Source organism: Miscanthus floridulus, unplaced genomic scaffold (assembly GCF_019320115.1).
Source record: "Miscanthus floridulus cultivar M001 unplaced genomic scaffold, ASM1932011v1 fs_102_3_4, whole genome shotgun sequence".
NCBI classification, from domain to species: domain Eukaryota; kingdom Viridiplantae; phylum Streptophyta; class Magnoliopsida; order Poales; family Poaceae; genus Miscanthus; species Miscanthus floridulus.
This window is the reverse complement of record NW_027096177.1, coordinates 12,071-38,066: the sequence shown is the minus strand read 5'-3', so window position 1 is coordinate 38,066 and position 25,996 is coordinate 12,071. Positions and strand designations below refer to the sequence as shown.

The 25,996-nt window shown below is 47.9% G+C and overlaps 2 protein-coding genes across 2 annotated transcripts; both read left to right on the top strand.

Moving 5' to 3' along the window:
- The first annotated feature begins 5,029 nt into the window (after nucleotides 1-5,029).
- LOC136530293 (cytochrome b5 domain-containing protein RLF-like) lies at nucleotides 5,030-12,943 on the top strand. The gene is made up of 6 exons (XM_066523065.1): nucleotides 5,030-5,353; nucleotides 6,992-7,121; nucleotides 8,419-8,767; nucleotides 12,046-12,180; nucleotides 12,316-12,366; nucleotides 12,585-12,943. Exons 2-6 carry the CDS (start codon nucleotides 7,083-7,085, stop codon nucleotides 12,659-12,661), a joined length of 651 nt encoding a protein of 216 aa, XP_066379162.1. The 5' UTR covers nucleotides 5,030-5,353; nucleotides 6,992-7,082; the 3' UTR covers nucleotides 12,662-12,943.
- An 11,764-nt stretch (nucleotides 12,944-24,707) lies between these two features.
- LOC136530290 (uncharacterized) lies at nucleotides 24,708-25,238 on the top strand. The gene has a single exon (XM_066523062.1). It carries the CDS (start codon nucleotides 24,708-24,710, stop codon nucleotides 25,236-25,238), a length of 531 nt encoding a protein of 176 aa, XP_066379159.1.
- The last annotated feature ends 758 nt before the right edge of the window (nucleotides 25,239-25,996 follow it).

Sequence of the window (25,996 nt, the reverse complement as noted above, 5' to 3'; positions counted from 1 at the left end):
CTCTCGGCAAGGTGGGCACCGGTGCGCGTGGCTCGTGGCGGCTGGCACCGGCGCACCGTACGGCTTGCGTGGTTGATAAGTTATGATTAAAAATATTGTTGACTGATTTGTTGTGAGAGAAAAATATCGTTCGTTGACTGAAACTTAAGTAAACAGTGCAAAGCTCTTGCCCACTGTTGCCTGAGTAGTTCTCGTTTGTATGGGCCAGATCAGGCCATTTCCCTGGCCCATGGCAAAGAGGAGCGGCCGCAGGGCACGGGAGGCGCACCACGCACCGCACGTGGAGGGCTGCGGGTGGCGGCGTGGCGTATGCTGGGCGGCGCCACCGCCCACCGGCTCCGGCGAGTGCGGCACGGTGGGCTGTTGCAGGCCTCCCGGTCTGCTTTGACCTGGGCCGCCAGCTCAGCCCGTGGGCTGGCAGGCGTGCCGTGCTGGGCAGCCGTTCGGCCATCCAACCAACAAGAAGTCACCCTAGGTTTCGATGACATAGGTTTCGGTGACTTCGGCGGCGATCTGCTCCGAAGGATTCCAGGCCCCGGTGATCCCCGTGCTACCCTCGTGCTCGTCCCTGGCTCGGGCTGACCAAGGGGCTGACTAGTTCAGCTACCCGGCCTTGGCTGGTGAAGGCGCCTTTGGTGTCGTGCGGGAGTTTCAGATTGGGTTGCAATGGCTGCTGAATCTTCTGAGTTCAGAGATGAAGGATATGCTGAAGGAGAAAACAATAGCTCTTGCACAATGAGTTGCTTAAGTTGGAAATGTCGCGGTCTTGGTAACGCCGCGACTATTAAAGAGCTTCGTGAGTTCGCGAGGGATGCTGCCCCCACAGTGTTGTGCGTCCTCGAAACACAGGTCCATAGATCACGGGCGGAGGGGTTGAAGAAGACACTAGGCTATGATAATGCATTTGCTGTTAGTAGTAACGTCCGTAGTGGTGGTTAGGGATTTTTTTGGAATAATAATACCAGTGTGTCTTTGTTACCGTATTCACAGTATCACATCGATGCTATTGTTACAGAGGGGGACACTGACCCTTGGAGACTCACATGTGTTTACGGGGAGGCGCAACTAAGTGAACGACATAAGACTTGGGACATGCTCAAGTTTATCAGGTCATCATCTCCTTTGCCTTGGGTTTGTATTGGTGATTTCAACGAAGTTCTACATCGCTCGGAACATGGTGGGGTCCAAGAGAGAAGTGCAGACCAGATTACAACGTTCTGAGAGATGGCTGATGTGTGCGGCCTAACTTATATCGGTTTTAGTGGCCGAAGCTGGACTTTTGAAAAGAAGGTTAGTGGTGGATCATATTGCCGAGTTTGATTAGGTCGTGCACTTGTGTCAGGTGACTGGTATCTGCGGTTCCCTCTAGCCTCAGTACAACACCTTGTTGCAGCGACGTCCGACCATAGGCCCATTTTGTTGACCTGGCGGAGGGCGAACAATGTGCAGAAGAAGTGCCACCGTTTCAGATATGAGGTGATGTGGGAAGCACATGAGGCTTTCACTTGATCCTTGGGCGAATCATGGCAGCAAGACCGTGTAGCAGTGACAGTAAAGGAGCTACAGCTCAAGCTGAAGGGGGTGGCGAACCACTTGGGCAGCTGGGAGCGACAAACTTTTGGTCACGTGAGACGGGAATTAAAGTCCTTGAAGAAGGAATTGGAGAGGATACAGTTGGACCCCAGTCGATTGGGGCCTTCCCAGGCTGAGTTGAAGACCATTGAAAGGATAAATGAATTGCAATATAGGGAGGAAATTATGTGGCGTCAGCGTTCGAGAATTCAATGGCTAGCAGAAGGGGATCGAAACACAAAGTTTTTTCATCTCCGAGCGAGCCAGAGGAGGAGAAAGGATATGATCAAAAACCTCAGAAAGTCGAACGGTGAATTTACATCCTATGAGAAGGAGATGGGCTAGATGACTACTGAATTTTTCAGAAATTTGTATACTTCAGAAGATACACGTAACATGGAAGCTATTCTGGATTCGGTGCCTGTTAAAGTTTTGACGGAGATGAATGAAGGTTTGATGGTGCCTTTTACAGAAAAGGAGGTAAAGGAAGCACTCTTCCAGATGTTTCCAACTAAGGCTCCAGGCCCGGATAGGTTTCCTGCTCATTTTTTCTAGCGACATTGGGACTTTTGTGGCAAGGAAATCACACCAGTGGTCTTGAGGGTGCTTAGTGGTGAAGATGATCCGGCTACAATTAATGACACGTTCATTGTGCTAATTCTGAAGGTTGCTAGTCCGAAGGAGCTAGGTCAATTTAGACCAATAAGTCTCTGCAATGTCATCTTCAAGATTGTATCAAAGGTGGTGACCAATAGACTCAAAGTGGTGCTACCGAAGATTATATCTGAAGAACAGTCAGCGTTTGTGCCGGGCAGGCTGATCACTAATAATATTATTACTGCTTATGAGTGTCTACACTTCATGAAGCAAAAAAAAGCTCAGGACCTCAGGTGTTGTGCTTTGAAGTTGCATATGAAGAAAGCTTATGACCGGGTTGAGTGGAATTATCTCCAAGCAATTATGCTCAAGCTCGGATTTCATCAACTATGGGTACAGCTGATTATGCGGTTAGTCTCCTCAGTTTCTTTTTCTGTACTCTTAAATGGAGATTGTTTGAGTAGTTTCAAGCCGACAAGAGGAATTCGCCAAGGAGACCCCATCTCTCCCTATTTAGTTTTTATAGCAACAGAGGGCCTTTCGTGCCTCTTAAAATCACGATCACAATCATCAGAGCTCAGTGGTATTAAAGTGGCGCCAACAGCACTGATGGTTAGCCACCTTTTCTTTGCAGATGACAACCTGCTGTTTTTTTAAAGCTAATAGGGAGAGTGCGGCAGTGGTGAAGGATATCTTGCAGATTTATTGTGATGCTTCGGGCCAACAGATCAATGTGCAAAAATCATCAATTCACTTTGCCAAGAAGTGTCAACAAAATATTCGAGAGGAAATTAAGTTGGTGCTCAATGTTCAGAATGAATGTCTAAGTGAAAAGTATTTAGGAATGCCATCTGACGTGGGCTCCGCAACTAATGGCGCTTTTAAATTCTTAAAGGACATGATTTGAAATAAGATACTGGGATGGATAGAGCAATGCTCGTCATCTGGCGGCAAGGAAGTGCTCATTAAATCTGTTGCCCAAGCAATACCCACCTATTCAATGTCATGCTTTAAACTGCCTCGAGGCCTATGCAAACATATTAACGGCCTGTTGAGGAATTTCTGGTGGGAAAGTAAGGAAGGAAAGAGGAAGACATGCTGGGTTGCATGGGACGATATGATCATGCCAAAGTTCCTTGGTGGAATGGGTTTCCGTGATATAGAGTTGTTCAACCTTGCTTTGTTAGCGTAACAGGCATGGTGTATCCTCCAGGAACCGGTATCTTTAAGTGCCAGAATTTTAAAGGCGGTGTATTTTCCACAGGGTGACTTCTTGGGGGCAAATCTTGGCTCTACTCCCTCAAAGATATGGCAATCGGTGCTAGATGGCAGGGAAGTGCTGCAGCTCGATCTGATCAGGAGAATCGGCACGGGTTCAACCACTTCTATTTGGAGTATGGACTGGCTTCCGTCGGACAGCATGCGAAGGCCGGTACCTAGCGTAGCTCCACATCCGCCATGGCTTGTGAGTGAGCTGATTGATCATACATCGGCAGCTTGGGATCGGGCAAAACTTCAGGATTTTTTCACGCAAGCTGATATAGATGTGATACTCAATATCCCTCTATGCAATCAGAGCCAACCGGACTTCTGGGCTTAGCACCATGACAAGAAAGGAGTTTTCACAGTTTGTTCTGCATATAGAATGCTTATAATGAGGCATGCTTTTTATCAGAAAATGCAGTAAGATCAAATAGAAAAGAAGAGGAAAAGGAGTGGACATCTTTGTGGAATGTTATGATGCCTTCAAAGGTGTGGGTGTTTCTACGGAGGCTTGCAAGACACTCTCTACCGTCGGCTGATGTTCTCCACCATCGGAATATGGCAGACCATGGGCGCTGTGCTTTTGTGCGGGGCTCCTGGTTCCTGGAAACACTTCTTGCTCGAGTGTAATATGGCGAGGTGTGTATGGGCATTGGAAAGCGAGAAAATCGTTGAACACCTCAATGAGATGCAGGAGGAGACCTCTCGAGGTTGGTTGGCAAATTAAATAGAAACAATGCCACGTACTGATCTCATATGGGTGTTGGTGACTATGTGGACAACCTGGTACGCAAGAAGGAAGGCGAGCTATGAAAATATTTTCTAGAGTGCCATGGTGGTTGCCGCCACCGGCAGGTTGCATGAAGGTAAATGTGGATGCGGCTATTTCTAAGAATCTGAGAAGGGCATCAGTGGCGGCAATAGCCCGGGATCATGCCGATATTTTTTTGGGAGCTTCGGGAGTTGCTCTTGATGGAATTACTGAACCAGAAATTGCCGAGGTGACGACGGAAGGACTTGCTTTGGCGGCTGATCTAATGTTAACTTCAGTACGGTTGGCATCGGATTGTGCCAATACTATCAGAAGCTTGGAATGAAGAAATATGGGTCCGTATGGTCAAATTGTGAAGGAGATTTAGACCAGGGCTCATGATTTTCTTTTGGTTAATTTTATTCGTAAGAATAGAAAATTAAATGTTGATGCTCAAACTCAAACTAGGGCCATGTTTAGTTCACTCCCAACTCCCAACTTTGGCACTATATAAAAAGAAGATTCTCTGTCACATCAAACTTGTGGTACATGCATGGAGTACTAAATGTTGATGAAATCAAAAACTAATTGCACAGTTTGGTTGTACTTTGCGAGACAAACGTTTTGAGCCTAATTAGTGACAATTATTACCAAATACAAACGAAATGCTACAGTGCACTACAGTGTCGCTGGAAATCTGGCGGCACCAATTCCGAGCGCAACTAAACGCGGCCTAGGAGTTTGATTTCTTTTGATATAGGCATCAATGATAGAGAGTGTGGTGATTAAAAAAAACCAACAAGAAGTCGCAAAGTCAATTACGCACGCCGTGTCAATTGTCAAACGAGTCCTCTCTGCTGTTTCCGCCCGTTTTCTCCCTTCCCCTGCGGGCTGCGGGATGGAGAGCGGCGGCGAGCGCCGAGGGGAGACGAGGTCACCGGTGACGCTCTCCTAACCTACTCCTCCTGCCTGTCCCAAGCTCCCGCGCCTACGTCGAGCCCTCTACGCGCTCTCCCAGCGCCTCAGGCCACCTCCCACAGAGCGCGGCAGGCACGCCGCCCAGCTCGGAGGAATTCGGGCCCGCGTGTTCCCCTCCGCACCCCTCTACTGGCCTGGAGGGAAGCGAGAGATCCACCAGGAATTAATTGGATCGGCTTCTCCTTTTTCTTGGTACGCCGCCCTAACCTAACTTGCTTTTGATGTTTTATTTTGCCTGCACATCTTCTCCGATGCGCGCAATGGACCAAATCCCACTTTTTGAGGGTGGGCATGTTGCTGTTTCTCAGCGCAATGGGGGAAAAAAGCTAGCGTTTACCTGAACAGTGACCGCATGTTGCTGTTTCTCAGCCATTTCTATGCAATCGTGAATCAATCCCTGGTTTGCTTGAGATTTCTGAAATCAGATGGCAATGTACAACTTTACATATTCATTCAGTCTTGTCAACATGAACCAGGATATACTTGATATCGCCTATTCTGAAACTTGCATTTACATTTCTTCTTCTACCTGATGCTTGCCAGTTTCTACGTCTTCGGGGTCTCTGGCCCCTGTCAGCCCGTATACATGTACATATTTTCCGTATGGACCAAAACACCCCCGGTTGCTTCTCTCTCTCCACTCACTCACGTGTGGGCCCCACACGTCAGATTCTCCTTCAACCTCCAGCAGTCTTCCTCCTTGAGTCTTCTCTTCCTCCACCGTCCAACGAGGGGGAGGGCCCGCTCGCCTGCGCGCGACCATGGTGGCGCAGGGATGCTGCTCAAGCTGTTCCTGGGGCTCATGCTGCTCGGCATGGTGGTGGTGCTGTCCGTGTTCGCCATGTTCCTGGTGTAGCACGCGGGGGAGGTGGCGGCGGCCGCGCCCGCCCTGTTCCGGCCGTGCCTCGGGGCGGTAGCTGAGTTGGGCTTGTCGAGGGCCGGCGTGAGCGGAGGGCGCGAGGGATGGGCCGGATCTGCGCGGCGGCGGCGGCGGCTGCTGCTGCTCATGGCAAGCAACCAGCGGCAGTGCACGCTCGGGTTAGTAGGGCATGCTTGCGCAAGCACGGCAAGCAGCGAGCGACTACAGCGGGCGGCGGGTTAGCGAGCAGGAGCCGCGGGCCATGGCTGCCGGCGTCGGGGCGCTCGTCCTCGTCCTGCCGCCGCCGACCTCCCCGTCCGTGGCCGGCGACCGGGCGCTCGTCCTGGTCCTGCCGCCGCTGACCTCCTCTGCTCCGTAGTCCTCGACGCTCTCGCCTCGCTCCTCCGAGTCATCGACGACGGTAATCTCGCACTCCCCCTCATCGTTGCGGCGCGCGGTCCCGTTCTGCGTTGCGTAGCCCAGCACCGGCGCCGGCCCCTGACGAGGCAGAGACGTCTTACTGGCCAGGTAGCCCGGGTTGACCGCCCGCGACTCCTCCCTCTCTCCTCCGCTCTCCTCCGCGTCGGCGGCGGGAACGACACGCGCAGCTCCGTCTCCGTGCTTGGTTGTCTCATTCTGCACCACCATCGTCGTCAGTGAGTGGAGGGAGAATCTGACGTGTGGGGCCCACACGTCAGTGAGTGGAGGGAGAGAAGCAGCCGGGGGTGTTTTGGTCCATACGGAAGATGTGTACATGTATACGGCCTGACAGTGGGCCCAGACACCCAGAAGACGTAGAAAATGGCAAGTATCAGGTAGAAGAAGAATTATAATGGCAAGTTTCAGAATAGGTGAATTGTAATGGCAGATCTCCAAAGTTGAATTATAATGGCGTGGATCCAAATAACCCTTGATATTTCTGATGAAATCAGCTGGCAGTTTACATATTCAATCTTGCCAACATGAACCAGGACATACTTGGGCTGCTGTTCGCAAACACGGCCTTGGCGAGGCAATCCATCATTCCGAAGTGTGCTCGGACAGGTTTACTTTGGCTCTGAGATGGCTGATGAGGACTCATCCGACTTCACCTTCTGCAAGGTACGTATGCTTCTGCTTGTGTCACAGCATGGTGTTCGTTTACGCCACGCTGCTTTGCTTGTTGTTCTAGTGCTTCGTGTCTTTCCTTATCGGTGCTTTTCTGATCATAGAATCATCATGCTTGATTAAGAATTCATGTTTTATCGGGGTGATCAGAGAAATTGTCAACATAAGAGAAGCACTTGGTTACCAACCATTTAACATATGGATTGTGACTGCCAGTTTTACAGGCCTTATGCTTTACCGTACCGCAGTGAATAATTTGTTCTGTACTTATATGTTTCCACATAAAAAAATGTCACCAAAAGTTTTAAATCTTGTGGATTGTCTCAAGAACCCACAATAAGCATGGGATATTATTTCACTGATATATGTTCATTTCTGAAACCAGTATAAGTGCATAGGACATAAGTTGTGTTCAAACACTATGCAAACAAGTCAAGGGTTGGAATTAAGGAAGTGAGAAAACACCTGATTGCTTAGGGAGATGGGTTCTGATTGCTTTTTGCTTGCTTAAAATCTGTCTTGGATGCTGTCTCTCACTACAGGCATTTAAACAGTTGCTTTCATTTATTTTTCTATTTATCTTCATCTCCAAAAGCTCCTTAAAAACCACTTGGTAAACCAATGACTATGCCAAGTGAATAAAATGGATAAGAGCTCTATTTTTTCTTTTCTCCAATAGTTTCCAATAGTTAGCTTCCTAAAAATCGAAAACCAGGCAGTGTGGGGGAAAAAATGCACGAAGCGCGGGGGAGGGGGCACCCGGGCAGATAGCAATCACGAAACACTCGTATCTGGGAGTTGAGGGGGCGATTTACCTAGTGCTTTTCTTTAGGGAGTTGTTTTACAAAACTGTTGGAGGGCCCTTTTTCCCCCTTTTTTTTGCCAAAACAGAATTAGGGAGTTGATTTAAGGAGTTTTTGGAGATGCTCTTGCTGCTCATGCCGTTGGATTGGGTCAATTAGTTGTGGATAGTACAAAGCTAGTGCATCTTTATGGGTAGTCACTTCATTACCTTTTTATTTATAGGTTCTTATTTGGATATAGGTTGTAATATTATATGTATCACTTCCACTCGACACACTCAGTTGCATGATAGCTTATCAATTGTTACTGTAGCGACCTAAGCCTTTTCTAATGATTTATCTGCTATTTCTCCCTAAGACCCTTGAGTTGTTAAGATCCCAAATGGTATGACTTACAAACTTACATGTGCCATTTTGATTTTTCTTGCTTTCAGGTTTACTTTCTGATATGACTTCTAAGAACTTATTTTGATATATCTGTTTTGTAGGTTAGTTCTGCAGAAAATGACGGTCAACCAGAATCTCCTAAAGCCATTCCTGTAGAAAGTATGACACTCGAGGATGTTCGTGTTGATAGTGCAAATACTTCAAAGAACAATGGCGTGGAAACTGTTGACTCAGAAAAAGATAGGTCTGGTAACAATGTCAGTGTTTCAACAAAAGACAATAACATGAAAGCACCAGTTACACAGACAAGTGGTGGAGCAGAATCAAATGTGCCATTACAGGCAAAGCGTTCATCAAAGAAACCCGCAGCACGGGCAAAGGTTCCTTTTGAGAAAGGCTATAGTCAAATGGATTGGCTAAAGCTGACACAAACACATCCTGATCTAGCTGGTAAGTTGTTACTTGTTACAGACTTTACTGGTAAGCTGTTTGCTGATCTTTGGTAGTTTGATCTATCTGCATAATTAATGCCTCTCAGAGGACCTGTTGTGGGGTCTGGGAATGACAGTGGGTCATAATTATATTAATTGATGTTTTATAATTAACTAAAATGCTTAAATTCATGTCATTTCTTAGAATTTAAGTTACTGTGATCTATTATTCTGCCGGGCACTTTTGTCTGAAAGAAAGGTCCTTAGAGGTTCCATCAGTGTAGAATAAACAACATAGCCAGCTTGAGATTCAATGTTTACCTTTATGAATAGTTCAATCAACTAAGTTGAGAACCTTTAGCTTCATAAAATCTGTATTAGCTATTTTTCTCTGCCTTTTCTAATTTATCATTTTTTTTGCTGTGGGTTACATGTTGCATTAGCTAAACTGTTCTGAAATTTTAATTGGATATTTGGATGGCTGATTGGCTGTACTTATACGAGCTCCATATATAAGCTTTCACCATACATTTCAGCTTTGTAGCATGCCAAGTGACAATGGGGCCGTAAAGGGACTGAGGCTGTTGTTTCGCCTGAGAGCATAGTTATATTTTGTTTCCTAATGTTAATTCCTTCAATTAAAAAGCGAATGGCATGCATTTCACTTTCATATTTTGTAATTTTTCTAATGGGCATAATAAGGCTTAGGCATATTAACTGTAAGATAATCTGCTGCTTGCTCCATTTGTTTTGCTGGGACAGAAGGTTGACAATAGGTCAATTCCTTGCTGTCCACTGCTGAGCCTGCAAGCAATTGCAGTGTATTGCAAGTGCATAGCAACATCTAGGCTGAATAGCAGCAGAAGAATTGACTGCAAGTCAAGGTCTTCTCTTAGGTAATTTCTAGGAAAGGCACTAGGGCTGTTTTCTGTACTATCTTTTCAGCTATAAATAAGATGCAAAGGCACCAGCAAGCTGCAGCTTACAGCAGCCACAAACAGCCTCCTCCATCTCTGTAGACGTGTAGTGCAGCAGCAGCCTAACAGCTGCATAGTTAATTCTGCACTTCCAGAAGACTTGTGCGTGTGCTCTGTGCTCACTCTCTTCTACCTCCAGCCAAAGGTGTTGTGTGGGTACTGGTGAGCTAGCTGCTCACCTGTGGGGAAGATAAAGGGCCAACAAGTGATGTCAGAGCTGAGGAGCAAAATTGGAATGGTGGATCGCTCAAGGAGTAGCAGCAGGATTAGAGGAAGGATTGTAAGATAATCTGCTGCTTGCTCCGTTTGTTTTACTGGGACAGAAGGTTGACAATAGGTCAATTCCTTGCTCTCCACTGCTGGCCTTGCATAGAAGCCTGCAAGCAATTGCAGTGTAATTTCCTTGCAAGTGCATAGCAACATCTAGGTTGAATAGCAGCAGAAGACTTGGCTGCAATGGCCCGTCTTCCCGCAGCGCCGACAGGTATCCCTGTTGAGAGGCTCGCCGTCCTTCTTCTTCTTCTGCTGCGGGGCCTTGCCGCGGCGCTTGCCATCACCGCCGCGGTTGGAGGAGCCTTCCCCGGACCGCTTCTCCTGCATCCGGGCAGCCCACTCCTCCTCGGTCAGCAGCAGCTTGCTGCCGTCCGTTGTCTTCGCCGTCTCCACGCGCTCGTACACCGCCCTCAACCGCCCAGTCACATCCTTGATTGTGAGGGTGGACATGTCGATCAGCGTCTCAATGTAGAGCGCGATCTGTGTGTACTTGTGGGGAAGGTCAACGGCCAACATTAACTTACAGTGATTTTCTGAGACAACTTGGTTGTTTAATATTTTCCTTGTGCAAACAACAACATGATTATATCAGGATAAAATTATAGAGTAAAATACACCAGAGGTACAACAACTTAAGTAGGTTATATATCTTGCAAATGTTCAATGGGGTCACCATTGTTTTTTTTTCATGGGTGCATTTGCTACTTGGATTGCCACTTGTCACGTTCTGTGTGATGCCATGTCGGCGAAGGAAACCTTGTTGGACCATTTTTTAACAAAGTCGTTTTCACTGTTTTGTAATCATTTCTTAGGATGGACTATGTGATGGTTCCACACTGTTGTGAGGTTTAAGTGCCCTAGCTCTGTTATTTGTCAAAATGAGCTGTTCATTGCATCTCATTATGAATTTAATCAATGAATCTGTCCCATCAGTTCAGTTGAGCGAAGTCGGGGTTGATCATAACTAGTTAGCACCGAGCAGGGATTGGCAGCTGTTTATGTCCCCGACAGACGCTGCTGCTCAGTATACTATAAGTGCAATAAATCTCTGTATTTCAGTCATGTTAATGTTACAGTATGTGCTGATTTAAGTGATCTTTTTCCGGTGAGAATTAGGGCAGTAATGGTGGTGAATTTCCATGTATTAGCGCACATGCATTCATCACTCTATATTCTCTTGCCCTAGTTAACAGTACACCAATACCAACAGCTGGTGGCAAAGAACTAATAAGTATGCTAATAAGGAATTGCTCATAGAGCAGGCGGTGAAGCTCCAAGGTGTGAGCTGATTAGCCAGAACTCGAGACCTGGCTCCCATAATGGCCTCCAAAGAAGGCCATGACAGGGACCCTTTTTAAAAATAAGTACGTTAATAGCAGCTGCTACTACTGTTAGATTGTTTAAAGCTATTACTAGATCAGGTACAATCCCCTTTGTAAATAGCTTCCATGCCCCTTCTACTAGCTCGAGTCATCAGATGATCTAAAAAAAGATAAAAAAGAAAGTTGGAACTGTCAGCGCTGCCATCAACATGTCAATGATGCCTAGCTGGGAGCTGTTGTGGCACTGTGTGATATGACCGTGCTTATCCAAGTTATTAAATGCACCCATAAAACAGCTTTTGTGACATGGTTGAGCATTTTGCAATGTTTATGACCCACCCCTACAATGCAAGCTGTTATCATTGATCTATTTTCCTCCAATTATAAATAGGATGATGTTTGTGTCAGAAATAGCGCCTTGGGTTCGCAATGCTTACCCCCACATTTCAAATTCTTTTAAAGGTTAGATTGACACATTTTGGGATCTTGTAAACCTTGTTATGTCAATCTGGGAGTAACCAGAACTATATGCTTACACAATTGGCACTACAGTTATAATCATGTTTGCCATTTTTGTTTACCTACTTGCAAGTTTTTTTGCCCTCAATTGATTGTCTGATGGAAGGGCGGGCCTGGTGCAAGCGGTAGAGTCTTACCGCCTAGAGTCTTACCAATTGATTATCTGATAATTGATGAAATGATGTTTGCTTTCCTTCCTCTTATAGGGCTTAAGGGGCAGTCAAATCGAAGGTTAATTTCTTTGGAAGAGGTGAAGCAGCACAAAGCAGGAGATTGTATTTGGACAGTTCTCAAAGGCCGCGTGTACAACATTGCTCCATACATGAAATTTCATCCTGGAGGTAGTCATAGTTCCAGTTCATGCAGAGTTATTCTGTTTGAGTTTCAGAACCACTGTTCTCACCTCACAAGTCACAACCTTTTCTGTATTATGATATATTTTCCTAACCTGTATCATGTTCTGGGTCGATTTACAGGTGTTGATATGCTTATGAAAGCCGCTGGGAAAGACTGCACTGCTTTGTTCAGTATCCTTCTACTGCACTGTGACTCATTATCTTGCTGCTTGTGGACTCATCACCATTCTTATTATGCAAGTTGGTGTGGTACCTAAAGGCATGGCATACAAACAGCAATCACTATGATGCCTTTGCAGCTTATGATTACATTTGTTAACTGTCCCATTTTGTGGTTGTTGATTGTGCATCTGCTTATAATTCTTGATTGCTCCTTGACTTGACTATAGATAAATACCATGCTTGGGTAAATGCAGAGTTCCTCTTGGAGAAGTGCCTTGTTGGATTCCTTGATCCCAACGAGTAGATATGGGGGCTCAGGCCGCATGGCATTTGATCATTTGATGCATGGACTGTTTGTAGGCACCTCAGGTGATGAATTAAAGAATGTAAATGTTCTATTGTATCACAGCGGGAATAGAATGATTAAATTCTGTTTCAAAAAGAAAAGCGGAATTGTTATGGAGATGAGAAAATCCAGTCCAATACTGGTATGTCATTACAGTGCGAGGTGAATTGCAACACCTGATGGCAGGGGTGGATTTGGGCCCTGGGCTGCAGCCCGGGGCGAGGCCCAAGAGCAGTGGGAAGTTTCTTCATAAAAATGGCATAAAAGGCTGCCTGGCCCATTAGCCCACCCCGAGGAGAAGTTAGCCTAGCAACTGGCCGTCGCCCTAGCCCGCCTCCCATTCGAACAATCTCACTCGGTCGGTTCCCGTCCGCCTCCACCCTGGCTGCCTCCCTTCCCGTCTGCTTTTAGCCTCGCCCTCCTGTCTCGACCGCCCCAAGCCCCCAAGTCCCTAGCTCCCCGTTGGCCGTGCGCACGGCGCATCCCCGCTGGTCGCGCGCCGCCACCCGCGGCCCCGCGCCAGGTTGCCCCTGACCGCCTCGCCGGTCAGCCCCTCATCGGCACACGCGGCGCGCCCACGCCCCCACGCCGGCCCCCTGCTGAAATTGCTCCGCCACTGCAACAGGTCAGATGACAGATGCCATTTCTTTTTGAAATTGCTCCATGATTGCTATCTTTTACATTGCAAAGTAATGAATATTTCATTTCATTGAGCAGGACTGTCATTGAGTATTTGAGTCTTAGTTTGCAATTGCAACATTTCGTACCTTAGAATGGAGAAATACTATGCTAAAAAGAGTAGTGCCGAAACTATAGAGAACCGGGTTGAGCAAAAAAGACCACGGATTGAACTTGATATGAGAGATATAGTTGCTGATCCCGGAGACAGGAAGCCAATTGATGATTTTCATCATGACATTAGGGATGAGGCAAGGAGAGCATATCTACAAATAGGTCCATATAGACCAACTGGTCATAAGTTTCCAAAAACCAAAAAAGATGGTAAAGGCCAATCAAGAGGATTTGTTGGATCATGGTTTGATCAATTTGATTGGTTAGAGTTCAGTGTAGCCAAGGATGCAACTTATTGCTTTTATTGCCATCTCTTTAAGCCACAACAAGCTGGGTTTCATAGTAACGATACATTCACCAAAGTTGGGTTTAGAAATTGGAAGAATGCAAATGATTCTTTCAAGGAGCATGCTCAATCAATTGATGGCTTTCATAGTAATGCAAGAAAGCGTGCACTTGATTTAAAAAATCAGAGGCAAAGTGTTGAACATGTGTGAACTGTTACAAGTGCAACAGAAGAGGAGGCATATAAAGCTCGTTTAACTATCATGTTAGGCATTGCTAGATTTCTCCTTTTGCAAGCTCTAGCCTTTCGTGGACATGATGAGTCTAAAAGATCAAGAAATAAAGGGAACTTTATGGAGATGCTTGAATGATACAGAAAGAAGGATCCTAAGGCTGCACTTGTGACCGGTGAAAATGCTCCAGGGAATAATCAAATGAGTAGTCTAATAGTTCAGAAAGATTTGACTAGGGCTTGTGCAGAGGAGACAAGTGAGTTAATTAAAAGTAAAATAGGAGATCGTTGGTTTGCGGTGCTTGTTGATGAGGCTCGTGATGCATCTATTAAGGAACAAATGGCTGTGGTTGTGAGGTATATACCTGCTTTCCATTTGGTTATTTCGTTGGTTTTGTTTTGTTGCTTTCAGGCTGATGGAATACATGTCACGACCACTACATCGTCAAGATGAACGCATGTCTGTATACAAAACGAGTTGTTGTTTATATATGAGTGTTATAATCCTTTCCGAGCGCTGTAATATGCATATATATGGATTTATAATTTTTTTTCCACAACTGGGAACTTTCATTTAACATCACGAATAACTATCATGTTCAACATGCAAAAGGATAACCAAGTTCAATTTTGTCGAGAGAACTGCTGATGATTTGTTTTGAAGTTTTGTGATTCTTTTTGATTGATGTAGTTTCTTGAAACTTTTCTTAACTTGTTGAAAATTTAAATATAAATTTAAAATTGTTTGGCACAAAAGTAGAGGCAAAATCGGAGCTCCCTTTATGCTAACCAATATAGCTAGAAAGATTCCTAGATAACATAACCCAACAACTGCAGTTAACTCGAGGTAAAACGGTCATTAACGAAACAGCCTTGATATAAATTTGTTTGAGAGGTGGAAGTCTTTGTTTTTAGCTTGCTAAATAAGATTCATTTTTTTGACGTCCGTATTTTATATTTTGATGAAACAACGTATGTGCGTCTTGTATCGCATAGTATGTGCGGATGGTTTCTATGGAGCGTTGGTAGGCATCTACACCCTGGATTTACTAGAAATGTTTATGGCATCCAATACGTGCGAGCTATGTACTTGCTTCGGTGAACACCATATATTCCTATATGCTTATGGAGTGTTTGGCTGGAATGAAATAAAGCACTGTTTATGTTGAAAACACTGTTTATATTGAAATTTTGTGAGAGAAAAATACTGCTTCGGCTGGAAAAAATAAGTCGAACTTGCTCAGCCGAACAAGCTATTAAACAACTCCCAAGATATTGGAACAATATCCTACTCTACTAGCCAGCATGCGCAAATAAACAAAAAAATGCCGACCATACACACTAATGTATACACAATTTGTGGACTACGTGACAAGAAGACCATCTGTTCCAACAAGCGTGGTGCAGCAACTTAAACGTACGGATCAGTACTCCCTGTCTAGAAATAAACGTCATGTATAAACCAACAAGGTAATACGACGAAACATCAAACATGTATATATAGTGACTCAATGACGTAAGCAACGTCAACTGTGAATATTAAGTACAGTGCTACATAAATCACCCGATCTCAAACTCCAGTGAACACCTTATGTGATGTGTCTCGCCAATCGCCATGGCGCCTTTGATCATCGCCGAAAATGCTAAGTTACATTTTTTCTATTTTTTGATATATTTCACTTAGCAAAAACAGAAATAATGCTTGTAATTAGAGCATCTTCAATAGTTTCTTTTATAAAAAAAGTAGATCAATGAGTTTTAAGTGGCTAAAAAAAGTTGAAAGCATATTTGTTGGGTCCGTCTAACTGTTTTCGAAATCTTGTTCTTAAAATATAAAAGACAATTTTGTATTAGGAACCATTATTTTTAAATTATCATAACCACTTTTATACTTTCTTTCTCTTTACATTTATAATGGGAACCTATCTTTACTCCTTATCCTTTTCCACGTCCTTTCCACTTCTAGATTGGTTGATTGGTATGCGTGCGTTTTTTTCCCACTTTCTTCCCCATTTAGATTGGCTGGTTCATACGCGCGTGTATTTTCTTGGGATTAGATCGGTTTTTTTTCCATGTGCGGATTAGCGCATCGATCGATCTGTCACGCACGTTTGCGCACTCCTTTTATCTAAACACATGAGTTCTCCGAAGTGGAACCGGATGTGCTAGCTGAAACTGAAAGCAGGACAGGCCTCAACGCTGCCCGCCGTTCTTTCATGCCTTTCCCCCCGTTGCCGCGTCCGTTCGCTGGTTTGGTCCACTCTCCACTCAACTCGAGCAGCCTAATCCACCCAAAATGTCATTTTTTCCCCTGCTTTCGCATGCGCTTTTATAAAAGCATACGGAGTCCAAGTTGCAACTAACGGCCATATCTACGAGCTCCCATTCGGCTGATCAGATTTTGGATGATTTCGAATGATTCAATAGTATTCTGTGAGATAGAATAAGCTGAAACAAACTGAAACGAGCTAAGAACTGAGCAGCCGAACGGGACCGAAGGATGGTGCGTAAGACAGATGCTCTTGTGTCCTTTAGAATTCAGAAAGAGAAAGCTCGGGGATTGTGCTGCAGAAAGGCAAAATGCTGGAAAGAGAGGCCAATGCTTGGTGGCATCTTCAAACCTTGGACATGGACGGTTGCGACGACTTCTTCGGCACCTGCTTTTCCATTCCACGGCAGCCCCATGCGCTTTCTCCCAACCAGTGCCTTTTTCAGCAATCAGCATTGGATAAATTAATAGTATAATAAAATAAAACTGCTACTATTAGCTGCTGCTGCTGCTGCTGCTGCTTCTTCTTCTTCTTCTTCTTTTTGGCCCTATTTGCTTATCTTATAATCCGTTTTTTTAGTTTGTTTTTTCAGAGTGTTTTTCTCTCACAACAAATCAGCCGAAATAGTATTTCGGCTTGTTTTTTCAGCGAAGTGAACGGAGGCTATGAGGGGAACTGCTACTATTCGCTTCTGGCAGTTCATTATATCGATGCATCATTCATGGAATAAGGTAGTCCATTCTGATCCCACTAAAAATATCTAGTCGTCTTCGCAAATTTCCCGTAAAATGAACGCGCGCTTCCAAAAAAAAGAAGAAGTAAATTGTACTATATGTGTTCAAACAAACGGATAATGGTTGTATGGTCATGCATGGACTTCTTGGCGCATGGTCGTCGGCATTAGCGGAGCCAAGATGAGCACCTCGGGGGGCTAATCAATAGAGATTTAGAACAAACATCGAAGATTAACGGTGAAATCATATTTTTTCTACAGTAAATATAAAGGAAAATCACTCTCACAGGGGGGCTGCTGCCCCCCTAGCCCCCCCCCCCCTCGTGGATCCGCCACTGGTCGGCGGTCAAATTTCACTACATCATAGTAGTACTACTCCCGGCATAATTAACTTATAGGCCCTGTCGGCTTACCTCATATTCGACTTGTTTTTTTAGCTGGAATAGTGTTTTTCTCTTACAACAATTCAGCCAGAACAGTGTTTTTCAGCCAGTTTCAGACCAGCAAACGGAGCCCATATTTGGCTTTATGGGTGGAGTGACTAGTACCATCGGATGGAAAGGCGTTTGAATGAATGAATTAATTTATCCCCCCCCCCCCCCCCCCCCCCCCACCAAAAAAAAATTGTGATGTTCAGCGAGGCCCCTACGTGGCGGAAAAAAAGAAGTGCCACAACCGCAACTCATTCACCACACCAGTGAAGTGGACATATGGCGCATGGTCGTGGGTCAAATTTCACCGCAAGCACGCTCACGCACACGGCCTGGCCTGAGGTTAAGTCAAGGTCCACCACCCACAGCCGTGCTGTCGTCGATAAAAAAACAGCACGGCTTGGTGGTGGCGATCCGGACAGGTGACAGCAGCCCTCTCGCAGTCACTTGTGCTGGCTGCTGCTGCGTTGCCGTCACTTGTGTCAGGGGTCAACCGGCCTGTTCGGTTGGCTGGTTCATATCGTTGTTGGTTTGTTTACGTGAGAGAGAAGTACTGCTAGCTGGTTCATGTGAATAGTGTTCATGTGAGGGGGCTGGCCAGCCAGCCCCAGCCGATCACGCTGAACAACGTCGGTCGTCGGGGGAATGTGTCCCTTTCCGTACCAACAGCAACAATGCCCGTCGGCGGGGGCGACGATGCAAAGCCAGACAGCCACTTGCCAGCCTGTTCGGTTGGCTGGTTCGTATCGTTGCTGGTTCGTGAAGAAGTACTACTGGCTGGTTTGTGTGAGAGAAAAATACTGTTCCAGCTAGAAATTTACGATCGTTTACGACAAGCAATAGCCAAACGAACAGGCTGGCAGTCGTCCGTCTCGCTCTGGATGACAAAGGACGTGACAAAAATTTCGCTTCTTGCGCTGGCATGCCCGCCCGCTCCGCTCCTGCATACCGAGACTTTATATAAGAATTAAAAAAAACTGGTCTGTTCGCTTGTCTGAATTCTGGAGGAATCTTGATGGTTTGGAGGAATGCTGGATGAATTTATGAGAGAAAAATACTGTTCCAGATGAAAAAAATAAGCGAATCAAGCCGGATTTAAGGGCACGCGAACGAGGCCACGAAAAACATACAAATACAGCAGAAACATGACATCCGGGCCTGCAGGGCCAAGCTGTCGCTCACAAGCAAAGCAGGAGACAAAACCATCGGGGCCCATCAACCGTTGACTCACTAGCCGAGTCTGCTTGATTTGATGGTAAATAAACTAGTACCAGTATCCACGCCCGTTGAGGTGGGAAATCAAGAAAATTAAGCAAAGCAATTGGTATACTCACTCTATCTTAGAAGGAAAAGGAGATAGAAGAATCTTAATCCTAGTCCGTTTGTACGGAGCTTTTATCGAACTCTTAGACCTTGGCATAACTATATATACGTGGGAGCTCTATGTTGTAATCACTAATACTTAGAGGAATAAAAAATAGTCTTCCTATCTTGTGTCTATTTGTTCTCTACTTTCATCTACTGTGTTGATCATGAGAGACGGAGAGAGGAATATCCTAACCGCTGACAACATATTTTATAACACGTTATTAGCATGACAAGCTCTTTGTCGACATCGCCGTTGAAGCCGTCATCGGTCTTTGATGCTGGCGTTTGTACCGTCAACATCACGCAGCGACTACTTCGACGACGTCGACATCTCCGACGTTGTTAGCAGAACGAATCTGCTACCTCTACATGCACTACATGGACATATATATAGTGTCGCCGTCAAACAAATAGATGTACAACAATGTCAAACGCGTACGCCCTACGCGGCATGTAAGGTATATAAATCAATTGGCATCCTCTGTCAGATACCAAAGAACCGCACTGGTAGATTGTGTTTGTCCATGCTATCGAACTGGACAATTTTTCCATCGTACACGTAGTACGTAAAATTGGTATATGCAGTACATACGAGAGTTGCATGTTGAATCTAGGGTTAATAAAAAAAAAGGAAAAACGAGAAAAACACATCGCTGCGTACTGAGTACATGCAAATTGCTTACGATTGAGGCCATGCAAGCACGCGGAGCTTACTAGTTGGCCACCGCATTGGCCGAACTAACTGTTCGTTGTATGATCTTATATTGAATCAATTGGCAAGCTATCGCATGCATGCGGCGCAGCCCAAGTAGCCAATGAGCCTGCTGCCTGCACGCGCAGAACTCCATAGCCCAGTCCGCCACAACATTGACCGGCTCACCATGCGCCATCGTGCCTCACAAAAACAGCTCGCACGCTGCTAGTCGGCTCCGCCCGCACTCGTGAGACTTGCATGCTGCATGGTTTCAGTGCCATCCGTCGGCATACCGCCTCCTCTCTGCTCCTCGTGGCCCGTACGCTGTCCTTGATCTATATGTAGCTTTACGGCCAGCACGTTTTCTATCGACTCCACAGGCCACGACCATTGCCTGCAGCACATATGGCCAACTCCAAGCTGCCAGAGCATCGTGTCCCACGAGGACGCTGCTGAAGAGCGCTTGACGTTGGCCCAGCAGACGCTGCTTGCCCTCGGAAGCCGCTCTCAGCCTCATCTACATGCCGCCGCCGCTAGTGGTCTGCATGCCACCGGCCACCTGCCGTCCACGACCAGGAGTCGCCACACCTTGCAGCGTGTAAGCACACGCCGTCCGTTTGGAATTTTCAGTTTTTAATAAAACAGTTTTCTGAAATATTAACCCAAGACCCTTGCTTATGCATATTTATTATACGCCGCATGTATAAGAACGTGTATATATACACATTAAATCCAAAGTTTAATGGGTGTTGTTTCTAGCTTTATTTATCTGAATTAAATAGTAGATTAATTTTGAAAGTTTTTCTACCTAAAAAATGCTAGTGCAATCTCCATTATGAATTTTATACCATGTAATTGCAAGAATAAAATTTTGAATAACTACACTAGAAACATGGTATAATATATGTGCTCTCTAAATCGTGCATACCTTAGACTTTTCAACTTTGAGAGGCTCATATTTAGTTTTCCCAGCATAATAATTTTTTGGGATGAATGAATGGTTGGTATTAATTCTGAAAATTAGCATGTACCATGATTATATCCTGACAAATGCTACGATGCGTCTAAGAATATTTTGTGTAACCATCCACTATATTTTTGTACCTTGCTACTTGTTTACATGCAGTAAACCTATACGCACAAGATGATTCCAGTTATAATGATATATATGCATAACTTCTTAAAGAAGGAATATCCTGGACTTGCCCTGAATGATAAAATTATATAGTGTCATTGTTAAATCCTAGTAGGATATTTGTCGGGGACCTAATACCGGGGTACCCCAGAAGGTGGAACCAATAACCATCGAACGTTAAAAACTTCTGGACGGATAAGGGCGCCGTTACGTTCCTTGCCCGGATGATAGGAGTTTGGTTTCGCCTCGCTCGACGCCTTTGGGACAGCTCCGCCTCGCCCGAGGGCTAAGGGCTAGTCTCCGTCTCGCCCGACGCCTTTGGGCCGGCCTCGCCTCGCCCGAGGGCTAAGGGCTAGTCTCCACCTCGTCCGACGCCTTTGGGACAGCTCAGCCTCGCCCGAGGGCTAAGGGCTAGTCTCCGTCTCGCCCGACGCCTTTGGGCCGGCCTCGCCTCGCCCGAGGGCTAAGGGCTAGTCTTCGCCTCACCCAACGCTTTTGGGACAGCTCAGCCTCGCCCGAGGGCTAAGGGCTAGTCTCTGTCTCGCCCGACGCCTTTGGGACAGCTCCGCCTCGCCCGAGGGCTAAGGGCTAGTCTCCGCCTCGCCCGACCCCCGAGGGGCAGGCTCGGTCTCACCCAAGGGATAAGGACTGGTCTCTGCCTCGCCAGATGACCGAGGACAAACCTCGCCCCGCTCGATGTCTAAAGACTGGTTTCGTCTTACCTGACAACTTCTCCCCGTTCCCTCATGATGATGGGTACAGGGCAAGACAAGATGTTCGGGTCAACCACGGCTTCAAGGACCATACCCTGCGCCTCGGCAGGAAAGGTACTGCCAGGGGACGACGGGACGGGTACTTTAGACCCTTCCGGGCGCCGCAGAGCCTGAAAAGTATTGCAAGTACGTGCTCCTCGCCCTGTAGAGTTGTAGGCGCCGCCTTCAGCTCTAGGACACGGAACCCGACGAAGATATACGACAACCACTACGCTCCAGAAAAGGGTTTGCGATCTCCACGAATGACGGATATACCGTCACCACGTTATGGACCCAAGGGAGCGACGCCCGCTTTCCGACCCCTCGGGTCCACCAAATCGGAAGACCTTGCCCATGGCGCTACTCCGGACCCCGACCCCGCGTCCCTCCGACAGAGACTCATAGGAACCAGAAGGCGTGCGGAACAAGGCTGGGCGAGGCTCATAAATCAAAACCACTGTACTACAGCCCATACCCTGCGCAGGGTAGCATTCTGTAACCATCCTGACATTCTACAGAGGCATCGACAGTATTGTAGGCGCTTATCATCCTTTCGCACCCATCAGAATGGGAAACTAGGCTAGGTAGACGTGAGCCACAAGGCTAGGTAGAGTATGCATCCTAAACCCTCACTCTTGTAAAGCCGTCCCCTTCATCTATAAAAGGGGATGCGCTTCCTCCAACAGGAGGAGGGAACTTGGGACGGGACAACATACAATACACACAGTCAAGCTGCTACCAAGCTCTTGGCCTCCTTTCGATCCTTCCATCAGAGACTTGGGACCAGTCCCTCTCTCGATCGTTTGTACCCCCTACTACGAACCGTTTTCAGTGCTAATAACACGAGCAGCAACAAACTGGGCGTAGGGACATTCAGCCCGAACCAGTATAAATCTTGTGTCCTTTAGCGCATCATCCGAGCCTAACGCGTATTACTATAAATCTACTTGCCGGTGCTTGTACGAAACACCGACAGTTGGCGCGCCAGGTAGGGGCCTTTGCGCGTTCCAAACTAGGCCTCGGATGGCCACCCACGCAATCAGCTGGGTCCCGGGTGCACACGTGCATTTCGGCGACCTAGATTTTATCGTCACACTAGGAGGAGAGCTGGCGCTGGCCCACATGGCCACACAGTCTCTCCCTTCCATCAACCTCAGTCGTCTGAGGCTTGAGGGCCAGCCAGATGACTCCCTTGGACCCTAGTTATCCAGGGAGGCCCCGCGCAGCATCACCCTATTTCCGGAAGGCCCCGTACAAAGCGCCCCGACAGCATTTCCATTCGGTCTCCGCAACGCTGCGGCGACCGTTGGCCACCTTCTGGCACTACGTATGGTTTAGCCGCCCACGGACAGTGAGTTCGTGGGGACAATTGAACCTGATATGGAGACTCTCCACAGGCTCCTCACGGAGGAGCCAGGATCGTTCTCCAGCTCAGACTCCAGTAGGGGGAGCTATCTCCCTTCCCGGGAGTGCTTCATGGCGTGGACCCTTGAGGGGCACGTCGAGGACGTCTCTGGGGAAGAGGCTACCCCGACAAGCCACCCTGACGGCGGGTCCAGGGGGGAGGCAGCAGCCCCATCTCGTTTGGGGATGGAGCAGCTGAGAGCCCGCAAGCTGGAGATCGATGAGGCCGGACAAGGGCTCGTCCAGGAATACACGGACATCAATCGCGAGATTGAACGCCACGAAGGCGGTGGGCGCGCATGCGCCACGGCCCGCACCATACACCAGAGGATCCTCACCGATGACGGGGGCCTTCCTCACTTCGCTTAGGCAAGCCAAAACATCGCCGCAGCGATGGCCTTGCTGCATGGCCTTCCGCTGGCCGCGATGTCCAAGGATTGCCGCGCCCATTGAGAAATTCGCACGTTGCTCGAGCGTGCGGCGGCGCAGTAGGTAGAAAGCTCGTTGTCTTGACGACATGAGCCCGACGCCAGCCAGCGCACGCCCTCGGTGCGCCCCACCAAGGACGCGTCCGTTCACCAAATACCGCCAGGCGGCTAGTAGCCCTCCGCCGTCCTGGTGCATCAACGCCTCGGCCGTGACCGCGACGTACGCAGCACCATCGACGCTCACAAATGCGCCCACGACGACGCAGGAGAGGCAGCACGCCACGGCTACCATCCCAACGTGGTGGACGCTACGACAGTAGCGAGGACCGAAGCCCGAGCCCCAGCCTGCCAGGCCCTCAGGCCTTCGGCCAACACATCCTCAACGCTGCGTTCCTACTAAGGTATCAACTGCCTACCAATATCCCTAAATATTCTGGGGAAACAAACCCCAGGCTTTGGCTCGAAGACTATCGGCTTGCATGTCAGGCCGGTGGTGCGAGTGATGACGATTTCATTATTCGCAATCTCCCGCTATTCTTGGCCGATTCGGTACGAGCATGGTTGGAGCACCTATCGTCCAACGCCATTCAAAGTTGGACGGATTTGACAGAGATCTTCGTGGGGAACTTCCAGGGCATGTACAAACGCCCCGGAAACCCATGGGACCTCAAGAACTGCCGCCAGAAGGCCAATGAAACCCTCCGTAGGTACATCCGGCGCTTCTCTCGGCAGTGCAACGAGCTCCCTAACATCGCCGACGCCGACGTGATAGGAGCCTTCCTATCCGGGACAACCTGCGAGTCTCTAGTTCACAAGCTAGGGCGCAGGGGCCCGCGAACCACCAAGGAGCTCCTAGACATCACCACCAGCCACGCCTCAGGAGAGGAGGCAGTTGGAGCCATCTTTGACCGCTCCAACGGCAAGGCGAGGCGGGACGAGGACGCCGGCGAAGGCGCTTCCAACTGTCCCACCAAAAAAAAAGAATAAGAAGCAATGGCACGACAACTCACTCGTGGCCGCAGCCGACCGCAAGGGTGGCCGGAAGCCCACGGAGGGTGCTCCGAACCACTTTGAGAAAATGCTCGAGGGGCCATGCCCAAACCATGCTTTCCTGGCCAAGCATCTCTACAAGGATTGCGGCCTCATGCGCAAATACTTGTTCGGGGGCCTCAACAAGGAGGAGTAGGGGAAGGAACCTGCCCCCACTAACGCCGCCGAGGAGAAGGACGACGCCTTCCCAACGCCGAACGGTGGCCTCATGATCTTTGGAGGATCAGCGGCCTACGACTCCAAGCGCCGCTAGAAGGTCGCACGCCGCGAGGTCTATATGACTGGACCGGCCACGCCTGCCTTCCTCCGGTGGTCAGAATCCGCCAAAACCTTTGACCGGACCGACCATCCGGATGTCATCCCACACTCGGGAAGGTACCCACTTGTCATCGACCTAATCGTCGGCCCAAAGCGGCTCACAAAAGTACTGATGGACGGAGGCAGCGGCCTCAACATCATGTATGCCAAGACACTCGACGAGATGGGCATCCACCGAACGAACCTCCGCCCCATCCAAGCGCCCTTCCATGGCGTTGTACCTGGCAGACAGGCCGTACCACTGGGGCAGATCGATCTGCCCGTCACTTTCGGGGATCGGTCCAATTATAGGACTGAGACTCTTACCTTCGACATGGTAGGGTTCCCTGGAACCTTCCATGCCATCCTTGGACGTCCATGCTACGCGAAGTTCATGGCTGTCCCCGACTATACATACCTTAAGCTGAAGATGCCGGGCCCCTGCGGGGTTATCACCATCGGCACCTCCTTTCGTCACGCTTACGAGTGCGAAGTCGAATGCTGCGGCCACGCCACAGCAGTCGTCGCCTACGAAGAGCTCACCACCCTCAGGGAGGAGGTCGTTGAAGAAGCACCCGACACGAAGAGGTCGTCTGGGTCGTTCAAATCGGCGGAAGGGCCCAAGGAGGTGCTCTTGGACCCCAGCAACTCCGAGGGCAAATAAGTCCGCATCAGGACCGTGCTCTCCTCCGAATAGGAAAGCACGCTCGTCAACTTCCTCCGCGATAACAAAGACATCTTTGCGTGGAAACCCTCGGATATGCTAGGCATCTTGAGGGAGGTCGCCGAGCATACCCTAAAAATCCTCCTAGGCTCCAAGCCGGTGAAGCAACGCCTACGCCGCTTCGACGAGAAAAAACGCCGAGCCATCGGTGCAGAGATAGCAAAACTATTGGCTGCTGGGTTCATCAGGGAAGTACACCACCTAGAGTGGTTAGCAAATCCTGTTCTTGTGCGAAAAAAGAGCGGGAAATAGAGAATGTGTGTCGATTACACAGGCCTCAACAAGGCGTGTCCAAAGGATCCATTTCCTTTGCCACAAATAGACCAAATAGTTGATTCCACCTCAGGGTGCAAAACCCTTTGCTTCCTTGACGCATACTCCGGCTACCACCAGATCACGACGAAGGAGTCCGACCAGCTCGCGACGTCTTTTATCACCCCCTTTGGAATGTTCTGCTACATTTCAATGCCATTCGGTCTGAAGAATGCTGGGGCAACTTACCAGCACTGTATGCTCAATTGCTTTGGGACCTCATCAGACGGACCGTTGAGGCCTACGTCGACGACATCATTGTCAAGTCCAAGCGAGCTGACCACCTTGTCGCCGACCTTGAACAAACCTTTGCGAAACTCCGGGCAAACGACATCAAACTCAATCCCAAAAAATGTGTTTTTGGGGTTCCAAGGGGCATGCTGCTT